At 40.4% G+C, this 12,482-nt stretch overlaps 1 protein-coding gene across 1 annotated transcript in view; it reads right to left on the minus strand.

The window, feature by feature from the left end:
• Positions 1–12,482, minus strand: part of pdia5 (protein disulfide isomerase family A, member 5) — a 53,249-nt gene that overhangs the window by 12,014 nt on the left and 28,753 nt on the right. Inside the window, exons 11-14 of the mRNA XM_032528879.1 lie at positions 11,069–11,205; positions 4,129–4,199; positions 3,177–3,340; positions 2,556–2,686 (exon numbers count right to left, since the gene is read on the minus strand). Coding sequence (XP_032384770.1) covers positions 2,556–2,686; positions 3,177–3,340; positions 4,129–4,199; positions 11,069–11,205 — 503 coding nt within the window. The remainder of the gene's footprint in view (positions 1–2,555; positions 2,687–3,176; positions 3,341–4,128; positions 4,200–11,068; positions 11,206–12,482) is intronic.

Genomic DNA, 12,482 nt, shown 5'->3' on the forward strand with positions numbered 1-12,482 from the left:
AGGAAAGAGCTGGCGAGAGAGAGAAGAAAGATATGACGGCATTTAGTTTTAGTTTAGGGTCAAATATGCAGATTTGAGGGTCAAAGTTAATAAACCAAACGTTTGAAAAAGAACTGATAGTTCTGTCAAAAGCATCTGCAGCCTCGAAGTCTTAGCATGCAGCTGCATCTCATAAAACTCTCTTAGTAGACACAAGCTCCGTCACTGCTAAGACACCAGTGAGATGGGTGCATCTCTTTGTAGAAAGAAGCACCAAAGGCCTCAACGGAGACAGCAGCCTGACCGCTGGGCCCTCATCAGACCTAAAGGGCAGAGGTGCATGTGTACGTCTACGTGTGTATGTGTGGCCCCTGTGTGAGTGTACGTGTAAATGTTAATCCCTCCCCTCTCGGGCTGCCCGACATGAGGAAAATGTCAAATTGCAATTATTTTAACGATATCGGAAGGAATGATCAATACTTTATTCAGAATGCCCCCCCACGAATTGGATATTGCACTAGTCTATATTGCGATTTCGATAAAATTGGGATCATGATGATGAGGTGGCACCTGCATGGTAGCCTCTGGCATCAGTGCATGTGTGGGTGAATGCTGTTTTGTATTGTAAAGCGCTCTGAGTGGTCGCTAAGACTAGAAAAGCACCCTTTAAAACTGCCCATTTACCATTCAATTTAAACGGTAATTTAAGAGGGATATAACTCGTATGTAAACAAAAGAATGAAGGAATATATCACTCATCTTTTAAAATACGTACATTTTAAATACTTGTTGAAATATGCCTTTGATTACCATTTTCTATAATGCTGTGTAGACTCCAAATCAGTGAAATTGACCAACGCCATAAAAAATTACCCATCCCTCAACTTATATTAAATGCACTCTTTATCATATCACCTGCAGCTATCTCAGCTTAAACCACATGCGTTTATACATCTGGAGGATTGGCTTAAAACTTTCTAAACTAAAAAAAATTTCAGTTAGTCAGATGTGTCCAATTAGAGAACAGATTAATTCAATGTTACAAAAACAGTCCCCTAAGTCTCTGAAAGGACTTAAGTATAAAATTACACTATAAAACTTCCATGTCTTTCAGGACTGCTGAAATGATGTGGAACAGTGATTTGTTCTCTTTTTTTTTTTAAACTTTTAACACAAATCTATTCTCAGTCGTGTGAATCAGTCCTCAGTCTCCCCGTGGCTTGGGTGGGGTTTATATACTGACGTGATGAAGAGCTTGGCGGGTAGTTACGTAAGCACACTGATTTAAACCCAGGATATGATCACACCAAGTCCAGAGCAGGGCTGTGATTGTTGCAACAACTTCACACACAATATTTGTCTAATATGCCTTGCAAATTTTAGGCATATGAGAAGCTGCCTTACAAGCGCAGGAGCAAAATTGTATCTAAATTCAATGATCATCTCCCATCTACTATATTGCATGACAAGCTGGATGCAAGCTAATGATACAACTCTTAAGCTGTTAGACGGAAAACAAAACACTTATCACCATTGTTAAACCCTTAACAAATATGCCATGCTTAGTTGGGAAAATCTAAACAAATGCAATAACATGTGTCTAATGTTCAAGATCTTGAAGGGCGAAGCTCCACCTACACTCAGTATTTTAATAAACAAAAAGATTGCGAAACATAGAACTAGGTCAGCTCTGAGTGGGGCCTGTGTAACTCCTTACAGGTCCAGCTCTCTTGGTCAATCATGCTTCCCAGTTAGAGCTTCCAATATGTGGAACACGCTACGAAATAAAATAAGAAACGGCACCTCCTACCAAAACATCACACAAAGTCTCAAGGCCTGGCTCTTGAGAAATCAGATGTGTGATCATTTTTACTCCCCAGGTAATTTTATATTGTTGTTATCACTGCTGATCTAACATGTTTGATGTCTTACAATGTGTCAAATATAGACTGTTAAGCACTACCTGGGTATGTATGAAAAAATCATTTGTATTTTAACTATCATACTATCTTATTAGTCTGTCCTGTATTAACACCTTCCTCAAGAGAGAGTGATATAGTTTATTTCCTATTTTTATTACTGCTTGCTACTGCTTTGCACGGCTGACTGGTGTCGGAGTTGCATGAACGTGTCCCGATGCTTGCTTGGCTTCTTATATTAAGTCAAGCTACTGTTGATGTGTAATCTCTGCTAGTGTTCTGTTGCTTTCTGCAGCTACACATGGAATACTAAAAAGAAAGAAAAAAAAAAGCTTATATTTCTGATCTAGCTGTACGTATGGTGTCTTTTGACTACTATATGTATATTTTAACCTGTGTTAATGTTATTTTTTGTTGCTTCTTCCTGCCATGGTCTAAAATCCTCAGGCCAAAAGAATACTGTTGAAAATTAGCCGATTGGCTAACACTGGCACATCTACAGAAAGGTTGATTAATGTATGTTGTCCTTTATAAATAAAAATACAATATTTTGACCAAAACAGCCAAGCATATTAAACTGAACCATCTGAGAAAAGTGTCTTGTGCCTACTACATTATAGCTGTTTAGGTGTTATATAATTTACTGTAAGCTCTTACAGGGAGCGTAGAACATGACCAGAGCATGTTTTTTCTTCTTCAGAGCCTCTCGGAAGTCATCTGATCCAAGATGGCTGATGCTGGACGGCTTGTCTTCCCAAGACTGTTCTGGTGGTGGAGGTGCCTGGGGACTGCAGACATGAAAGAAAATTATTTATTTTATATAAAAAGGAGGGAAAACACTGCTTTAGGTTTTTTGTAAATAGTAAAAGTAGTGTATAAAGAGATATGGAGGATGCATATGTTGTTTTTACCTTCCTGTTTCCAAAATAGTAAAACGTTAACGTGAGAATACAAATTATATAATAGAACACTGTGAGACTTCAGCCCTATACGTGTAAATTGATGTCCATTGACTTCTGGTCACAGACTTTGCCTTTATGGAGTCTTTAATTGCAACAGCTGGACTGATGTCATCACAGGCCCATTACATTTCAGAGTGGCCTTTCCAAAGATAAATCGGTTACACTGGAAGGACGCAACTGAAATGTTTAGGACTAAATTACTGCAATGTACATGAGTTTGAGTCAGTGGCTAAACGTGGTAACTATGCACAGGCCACGTTTGCAGGACGAAAGTTAAGAAAGCGATCGAGCTGCTTGTTAAGTGTGTGGGACTCACTTGTGCATGAACTCGATGAGCTTGTCTTTGCTTCGGAGATGTGGCAGCGTGTACTTGTCCTCACCTTTCTCAAAATACTTAACGGTTGGGAAGCCGGAGATCTTGAAGCGCTCCCCCACAGCCTTGTGCACTGTGGAGTCCACTGCTGCCAACACACCCGGACTCTGTGGAGAAATAACAATAGCAAGCTTCAAGACAACTGGGGTAAAATAATACTAACCATAGTGTGATCCGTCCAATAAGACCAATAAAGGTCCCTTAGACTAACCTGTTACATGACACCAATTAACAAGAACTGCTTTACAAACAATCCAAGTTCAACCTGGTTGGTGTGTACACATGATGTGTGTACATACCCTAAAAGCGCTCCATTAGTAACACTAGAAGGAAGGAGAACAATTCATGCTATGCTTGGTTTTAAGGGCTCAGGGTGAAAGAGGCTCCAGTACATCCATATTAGATAATGTCCAGGCTTTTCCCCTTGACCTCCAGTGCCGGGCAGAGAGCCACAAGGAGAAGGTCCAAGCGTCAGGCCGGGGGGACGCTCATGGATGAGATAATTGCTCCAGTCACAAGGCTGGAGGTTTATAGGCCCTTCCCCTGGCTGGGGAGTGTTAGATTACCACAGAGGACAGAAGGGCGGAGAGGAGAGGAGAGGCGAGGCACACCCCCGACTAACCAGAAGCATACGGAGAGATGGGCTGCAGGACAGACTGACCAGCATGTGGGCGGCATCCGCCAAAAGCTTTCATTCCAAGAAGAGGGATTATTATGATCTGTTAATGAGGCGTCAATGCACCTGTGTCATTCTATATGTTTATCGAAGTGTGAGATATGAAAACACGCACGCACGCACGCACGCACGCACGCACGCACGCACGCACGCAAGCAAGCAAGCAGCAAGCAAGCAAGCAAGCAAGCATGCTGCACAAGTGGAGGTCATGAAACTTACGTCTGTGCCCTTGTTAAGTATTTCAGCAGCTTCATCATACTCTGGCTTCATCTTCTTGCAGTGTCCACACCCTGATGGATTCAAATCACACATTATAGCCCGAACTGATGATGGGTTTCTGAAACTAAACAAAGTAATATATCACTAATTTTCTTATTTATAACTCAAACCCAAACACAGATTTCTGGTAAAAATCCCTAAAACCTACTTATTAAAATGTTGGGACACAGATATATGCACTGCTGAAGGGTGTTTACAGTTTACTATCAAATGAGTAAAGTAATATAAAACAACATACATAGACACATTTTAAACAGTAAACTTAATAATAATAAAAAATATACAAATACAGCAAAGACATTTAAATCTTGAAGAAAGAAAAATGAAACACATGGAAATGCATGCTTTAAAAACATGTATGTACTGAAACAGTCATCAGCTGATGATGAAGGAATCCCCTTTCAATTGGGCAGAACAAGAATTAAATGTATATTACAGAAGAAATGACTTCCATAAAACCAACAGCCTAATGATGCAATCTTTGAATATTACGTCCTTGAGCTGTCTAGTTGAAGCCATGTGTTAGCAGCTGTTATTCTCTGGGGTTTCCCTGTTTCACCCTGGTTTGTCAGTGGGTTTACTGCTGGCATGCAGAGGGTGAAATTGTAAATGAGATGACAAGAGTTTCTCATGTTTACCAGGAGAGTTAGGTCATGTCTGATTACTTACAACATGTCACTTTCAGGCATGGGTGTGGGTCTGAGTGAGCATGTTAGAGGCAAACGTTGAGGCTTGGAGCTGGGTGTGAGTGAGTGATGAGTACAGTAGTGAAAGAAAGAGCAAAAAGAGAACAAAGGGGAGGGGGGAGAGACATAGGGGAACCAAACTGGTGGAGGTATGGGTAGAGCGGGACAATATGGTTGTCGTCCATGATAATACCAATATAATTTTTTATGTGTCATATCATGACACTAACAATAGTATTATGTGTGCTAGAAACAAGGAAGAGATTTCCCCAATATTCATGTGTGGGTTCAATTTTAGAAACGGGGCATCTGCAAGGAAACATGTCTTGCTAATAGTGTATAAGTGTAATTCTTATGTGAAAACAAACCACATGTGTGCATGGCACCTGTTGCGGTCTTATGCCATGCCAGAGTGTCAGAGTTGAGTCAATCCAGTGGCTTGTTTTCTGAATCAGTAGCTAGGTATGCCAGCTATTGTCTTAATTGCAGATGGGCCGATTGCAGTCAACAAGGCAAATATTAGCTGATGCCGATGTTTGGCCGACAAATCAGTGCATCCCTAAAAATGTATATGATGTGATCTAAAAAAGACTCAGCTCTACAACAAACTACAACAATACAGAAGCTATGTATGAAGGCATAAAAGGGCAAGGGGACAAAAAGTAAGAACTCAAAGTGCAATGGCTGACGTCCGTAATAGCTGATGTGAGGTTGAAACACCCAAAGACACAAACTATTAAGACACAACCAAGCATAACTGAATCATTTGCAACTTGTACTACAGGAAAGCAGACGGTGGAAACTAATTTCTGTTACGTTTGATTAGCAAGCAAGGCTTCAAACTCAGACCATAAATATCATATTTTTAAAGACCGCACTCCAAAACTTGGACAAACATATCGCCACAGCGACTAAAGGACGTTCTGCAGTCTACTATGCCTCAACCACAGACATGTTAAAGCAATTCATACTTTAAAAATCTTAGAAATTTAGAAATAGAAATTTTCTTCAGTATTTTATTACATCGTTAATATTTTTGCAGAAATAACCTGCCGTATCATTACCTAATTCTAAGGCAATGTTGTTTATTGATAGTAACATTTTTACTTTATCAATATATTCCTTGGGTAGATGTCATAAAATAATCAAATTAATGTTCCAACTATGTTTCATTATTATGTGCAGCATTAATCTCTGATGATTAAAAAAACATGATGACTCTTCAGAAGAGGTAATTATCTCTACTCGAGTTTCTGTCGCCGGATGACCCAATCTTCTGAACATAGACATACTGAGAAATACAGAGAGAGTTGTGTGGAGCAGATAGTCTTAATTAGCTTTATAGCAACTCTTGAATGTAATGGACGTTTCTTGATATCAAAAAGTTACGCACTATAGCTTTAAAAACAAAAACAAATTCACCATTAGCCAAATATTGCACCTTTCTGTACATTAATTAAGAAGCAGGACAGCATTACTGGGGTTTTTGCTCGGTATAGCTGTATTATCTGGAGATAGTGGTGTGTTTGTGTGCATGTCTCTGCAAATGTTCTTTTCAACAAACCTGTTTGAGCTATGAGCATGATGAATACACTCCCTTTTTGGTGTGGAGGTATGTTTAATATTGCATGAGCAGGGAGTAAACTGATCTAAAAAGAGTTAACAATATTTGTCTCACACAATGTACGAGATGTTATTGTCTCGTTTGATCAGAGATAAGCGGTGTGTTTTATGTGCCCGTAGCGCTGTGGTGCACAGAATCCGGAAACAAATTTGGTACACTTCTTGGTTCATTTCCAGACCCGGTAAATTGCCCTTGTCAAAACAGTTCAGGAATTCCTTTCTTCAATATACAATGCAGAGCTGGCATGGGCTATAAATCAAACGCAATATGCCTTGTGGGAAAAAAAAGCTGCTTCTCTTTCAACTGAGTCACTGTGGTGTGTGATCATCAGATTGTGTTGAGGCTTACCGGACAAATAGAGTGACTAAAGGACTTTGTCTGACCCTTTAAACTGATGAGTAAGAGAGAAAACCAAATGTATGTCCTGTGCTCTGCATCAGCACTGCTCCACATTCAGAACAAGTGGTGCATGAGGGGCAGGGGCAGCGCGTGCGTGCGTAGGGAGAGGAAACACACTGACATTTTGCTGATTCAGGCTATAGGGGAGAGCTCAGAATCAAGAACGAACTAACTCACCACGCACCACTGTAGCTGTAATAAAAACTGCTACATGCTAAAAAACAAAAAGGCAGGTGTGTTTCCTCAGGTCATCTTTTCTGGGTCCACTGTAGCAGTAAACTGTGACAACTTGCTAAGTGGCCAGTCATGGGAGATGTAAAATTCGGACCTAATAATTTCCTGATACACCAGCTGCAGCCCGGAACACAAACATTTAGGAATCCAACATTGTCATTTATAGTCATATCTGCTGGAACAACATTCTGCATTTAGTGTTTTGCTATGCTTTCTTTAAACAACATTGGCAAAGGGAAACTTTTATTTTGGTCCGGAAACACAATCAGGCTCACTCTATTAAACAGAGCATTCAGTTGGAGGTTTTGCCCCCGTAAGGAGCGGCACGCAAACAACCCCTGCTGAGTGCTGTTCAGAGGACGGTGAGAAAGGCTGCGCTGAGAGGTGGACAGAAATGCAAGCTGATGGTGGTGGTTGGGAGACCATTAATCTCACTCTGACAGCAGGTCCATTAAGAATCTGCATTGAAGCAGCAAAGCTGGGCGTGTGTGTGTGTGTGTGTGTGTGTGTGTGTGTGAGAAAGAGAGAGGTACATATATGCGGTGTAATTGTGTGAAATAAATGTTTTTGCCATGGTGTAAAATGTGTTTGATAGGTGCACATATATTTGTGTGTGTGTGAGAGAGAGAGAGAGAGAGAGAGAGATGAAAGTTCTGATGCAGTTTGTTTTAGCTGACTTCCCTTGATTTAAGTGGGTGGGTGACTGACTGCTGTCCACAGGGTGAAGTCAAGTGCAGGACAGGAGTCTGTGTCCTAATGTGGTCTCATAGCTTCACAGAGGACTAGTCTGCCCCCTGCACTGTTCTAACAAACTCAAACACAGTATATTAGGAAAAGGACTGTGAAAAAAATGCATTCCTAGTTATTCAGTCATGTTTTCTGTTCCTAATAACTACAACAACTGATGACACTAAAGCCATCCCTGCAAGTTAGCTCATTAATGTGCAGTGTCTGCTAATGCTTCAATAAATCATGACATAAAAGTGAGATTGTGAGAACTTGATATCATTCCCAATATAACTTTAAAACCTGGCAAACGCCAAACCCCTGTGTGACCATCAAAACAGGTACATGCTCTTTTGATACTAGTAATCTCCCTCTACGGTAATTCATTTGATTTATTATTAGGAATTGAGCAAAGTCAAACACATAACGTTTTTTCTTTTGTTTTGACACAGCTTTCAGTAAAGATGAAGATTTGGTTTCAAGCAGTTATGGCCGTTTAGACAAAAGAATAAAACCAGTTTGATCAACTTTATTGTTAATTGAAGTCATGCACGCATTTACAATATCATTAAGGATGATTTGATGTGCCTGTTTAAAGTGAGGTTGTGGTCAAATAACACACCAAGGGTTCTACAGTGCAGAGAAATAATATGGGAGTATGAACCTAGCATGTTACAACAATGTAATTTAATGTCATGTGTATATGCCTGTATTTATGCATAATATAAATATATGTATCTGGAGCAATCATCAGTCATTTATGTGAGTTCAACACATGCAGGGGAAACTGGCTCCAAAGTTAAATTCCACCGACTCCATAGCAGCCTGATTTACATGTACTGTACATTTACATTTAAATACGATAAACCATACATACTTCCTGACCAAGTGGCTGCATGCAGCATCTCCGTCTATCATGGTCTGGGTGTCTTGCATAACGGTTGTTTTTACGTTCCAAACAGACTGACCCGATGAATAAAATGATGTCTTTTGGCTCTTTTTATTCAGCGGATCATGTTAACAGAAAGCCCACGTCATGACACTTTTTATTGGCAATTGGCAGACGTTAGTTTAAATATTTAAAAATATTTTTGTGTTAAGTAGTGAAAAATGAGATGGTGGCTGAAGCAGGTCCCACTGCAGTGTGTGAGTGCTAGGATGTCTTTTTATCACTTCAACAGCTGGAGAATGTGTTTGCCCTCTGGGTGGAGTGCAGTGCTCCCGGCAATCTGGAGGTTTGACAACTCAGCAGCGGTGTAATGTAATGGAATTTTGAAAACAATGGATCATCATTATGGGGAAAGCTAGAGAAAAAAAAAAAAAGTCTTCTTATTTATTTATGTATTTTTACAGCGTGGAGATAGGGATGAGCACAGAAGGGAAAGGGAGCAGCTGGACAGGTAGAGAAAAGGAGAAAGGATGAGGAGGTGAATAGTAGGGGGTGATGTAGTCAGAAGTAAAGAGTAAGCTGAAAAGAAAATAAACAAAAGGTCCACAAAAAGGTTGCAACACGATTTAGATCGTGTCATGTAGCTGTTCCACTCAGAATGCGTTTTTTTAATGCGTGAATATATTTGCATGATTTCACAGCTATGGGTCACATTGACCAACATGCCAAATCCTATTTGGACAACTCCCTCACATGCAGCACGCCTGAGGACGGCTGGACCAGAGCAAAGCAATCTGGAACTGGAAAAGAAATCTAACCCACTGACAAAATAGGGCATGTTTACAAAGTTCTGTGTAACAAGAGTATGGTGCGTGAATAAAAACGACAGGCAGGTCTACGTAAAACCATATGGTAACAATGAAGTATTCTGCTGTGGAAGATGAGCTTGTGCGCAATAGTATTATCCAAAAAGCTAATGCTGCCAGCTTGTCTTTTGGTTTGTTTTTCATTTCAAGTCTCTGACTGTTAATACTTGAGCATGACAGTGAAACTGTGATGGTGTCTGCGTGACTAAATAACAGCTCTGCCTGAGAGAATCTGCAAAACAATGTTTTACACAGCAGGAAAGAATGTGAAGCTCCTCTGACACGCGGCGGCACATATTTTGCAATTGAAACTACTTTTCTGAAGACTTGCCATGTATTTCTGATGGTGAAAAGGGGGTTGCTAAAGGACAAGGCTGGTACAATTTTTCTTTTTTCTTTTTTTAGTTGTCAATACATTCCATGGAAATACCAAACCTAACAATGAATTTATCCAACTAAAAAGTAATGTCTCTGAATCCAAAGTTTGATATATAATCTTATTTATCTGTGCAAAGAGTGCCAAAAACTATTAAAAACACATCACCGCATTGTACTGGATGACAATGACAATTCTGAGTCCATCCCACATACAGCGTCCTGCTGCTGTATATACATACATCACCAAATGTGTATTAATCCACAGCTGAAATTGGTCCCCAACGAATCTACTAGTGATTTGTTACCAGTAATACTACAATCTTATTCTGCCTCTACCTAGAACTGGCACAGTAGTTTCACTCTCTATTTGGTCCAGAAACGATTAGCTGTATAATGTTTTAGTCAATCTACTGAAAATAAATCAACACTTTGATAATTAATTAATAATTTATCATTATAAGTTACTCTTTAAACATGCCAAATGTTGTCCGGTTTCAGTTTCTGTTCCGCTTTAGGACCTGTTTACACGTACATGGTTATTTTGACCAATGGAGACATTGCCCTTTGTTTACACGCAAACGGAGAATTCGCCTCTGAAAGATTTTGGAAATCTTTGTTTGCACGTTTGCATGTAAACTGAGACAAACGGAGGTTCAGGCAGCCGATGAAGTGAGGCAGAGAAGAGCGAGAGGAAGTCATTTGTTGGGATTCTGATTGTCTAACGTGGGCTTGAGCTTCTCGTTACACTGCCACCTACAGGTTAGGCATGTTCTTAATGGAATTGACAGGATAAATACACAAGTACGTGTTATTTTTTAAACCGGATAGGTTGAAATGTCTGTATATGAAAATAGTCGCCCACGTGCAAACGTAGCCTTAGTCTATTTTATGTAACTTTAATATCATTTTGGTTTTACGACTGATTGTTGTAAAAGAAAAACAGCAATTTAAAGATATCGACTCTGGGTTCTTGTGATAGTTATTATTACATGGTATGGATCAAATCCCTGGTTGAGTGATTATGAACAAAATAATTTGGTTGCAGCCCTGCTCTTTTTCAACTTGTTTTCTTACTCACAGGGTGCATAGAACATGACCAGGGCTGCAGGATGTTCTTCCAGGAAGCTGTCAAAGGACTCATCGGTCAGGTGGAAGACTGGGGAGTCTGTCTCCGTCCACGGCACCTCGGGGGTCTTTGCCTGGGGGGGCTGAGGGCTAAAACAGGAAGGGGATACAGCAAGGGCAACAGAGGTGAGGGACATTGTAAAAAGAAGAGACATTCAAGCGTGCAATCTGTATGGAGCAAAAATCAGACACAGCTGTAGTCCACTCTCCACCCAATATGTCACACACACACACACACACACACACATCTGGACCAGAGCAGCCCCGCCTTGATGACAGAGCACGCTGCAATGCCAAGAACGAGTGGACACAGATGTAAACAAGGGCACGCAGTCACACACACGGATTGTGCAACTAGGGTACTGCATATAGATCACTAGTAGGAACACTGCTGCAACATCATTGGCAGTTCTGTCCTGGGCTTCCTCTATACAACAATACCAACCGTATGCTACCCCATTATTGGTGTGACACTGCTGCAGAGGACAGATTTGATAACCACTACTTCTGTTACCTCTACTTCTGTTTTCACATTTGCCTTTAATCTAGAGTAGGAAAGGAAAAATGGGAATTAGTATACACTGCATGTCAAGAGATGTTTTGATGTGAAACGTACAAAAAGCAAGCAAACGGCGTGAAACGAGAGTAACTCTTGTTCCTGTTGGCTAAAAAAAAAAAACAGCTGCTGAATCTGAACATCAGAAACTTAATCAACACTTGGGAGGCAAGGTAGGGGTGATAAATGGGGGGAGGAGATTAACAAATCTGAGGTAGAGTGCTACAAAAAGAGAGCACAATGGACACCACGACTAAAAAATAGAAACGCAGCAAATTAGACCTTTCTGAAAATCCCTTCAAGGTTTAGTGCAAAAACAGCTTTTCCTCATCTAGACCAGTCTTTCATCTTTTTACCATACAGAAGATATTTATGTGTAAATGAAGGGCAGTCCATCCATTCCAATTGTTTGTTTTGTGCAAAACTGTTTAACCTCTGTCACTATCAACCACTTTTTTCACTGAAATACGAGGTGTAACTATTATCAAGATTATCCCTTAATTTGAAACATGGAAACCAATTCTGTCAACTTGATTGCCTGATTGCAAGGCTTGGCACCACTTCTAAATTATACTGCTGGGCTCCAAATCAGTAGAATGGATAAAGCAGTGAAGTCTTAGGACCCGGGAGGGAGTTGTTATGTCTCTTGGCTAAAGAGAGTGTAGCTAGAATACAGCCTTTGCCAGTCTGCCTCCGTTTCCTGTGATAGCTGTGAAAGGGCTGCTGTAACCTCGTCTTGCAATCTTGTGACCAGTCATGGCTTTCCAGCCAGGCCCTTAACACAGATGGAAACGAGAGATGGAGGGGAAAC

Source organism: Etheostoma spectabile, chromosome 11 (assembly GCF_008692095.1).
Source record: "Etheostoma spectabile isolate EspeVRDwgs_2016 chromosome 11, UIUC_Espe_1.0, whole genome shotgun sequence".
Lineage (NCBI taxonomy): Eukaryota > Metazoa > Chordata > Actinopteri > Perciformes > Percidae > Etheostoma > Etheostoma spectabile.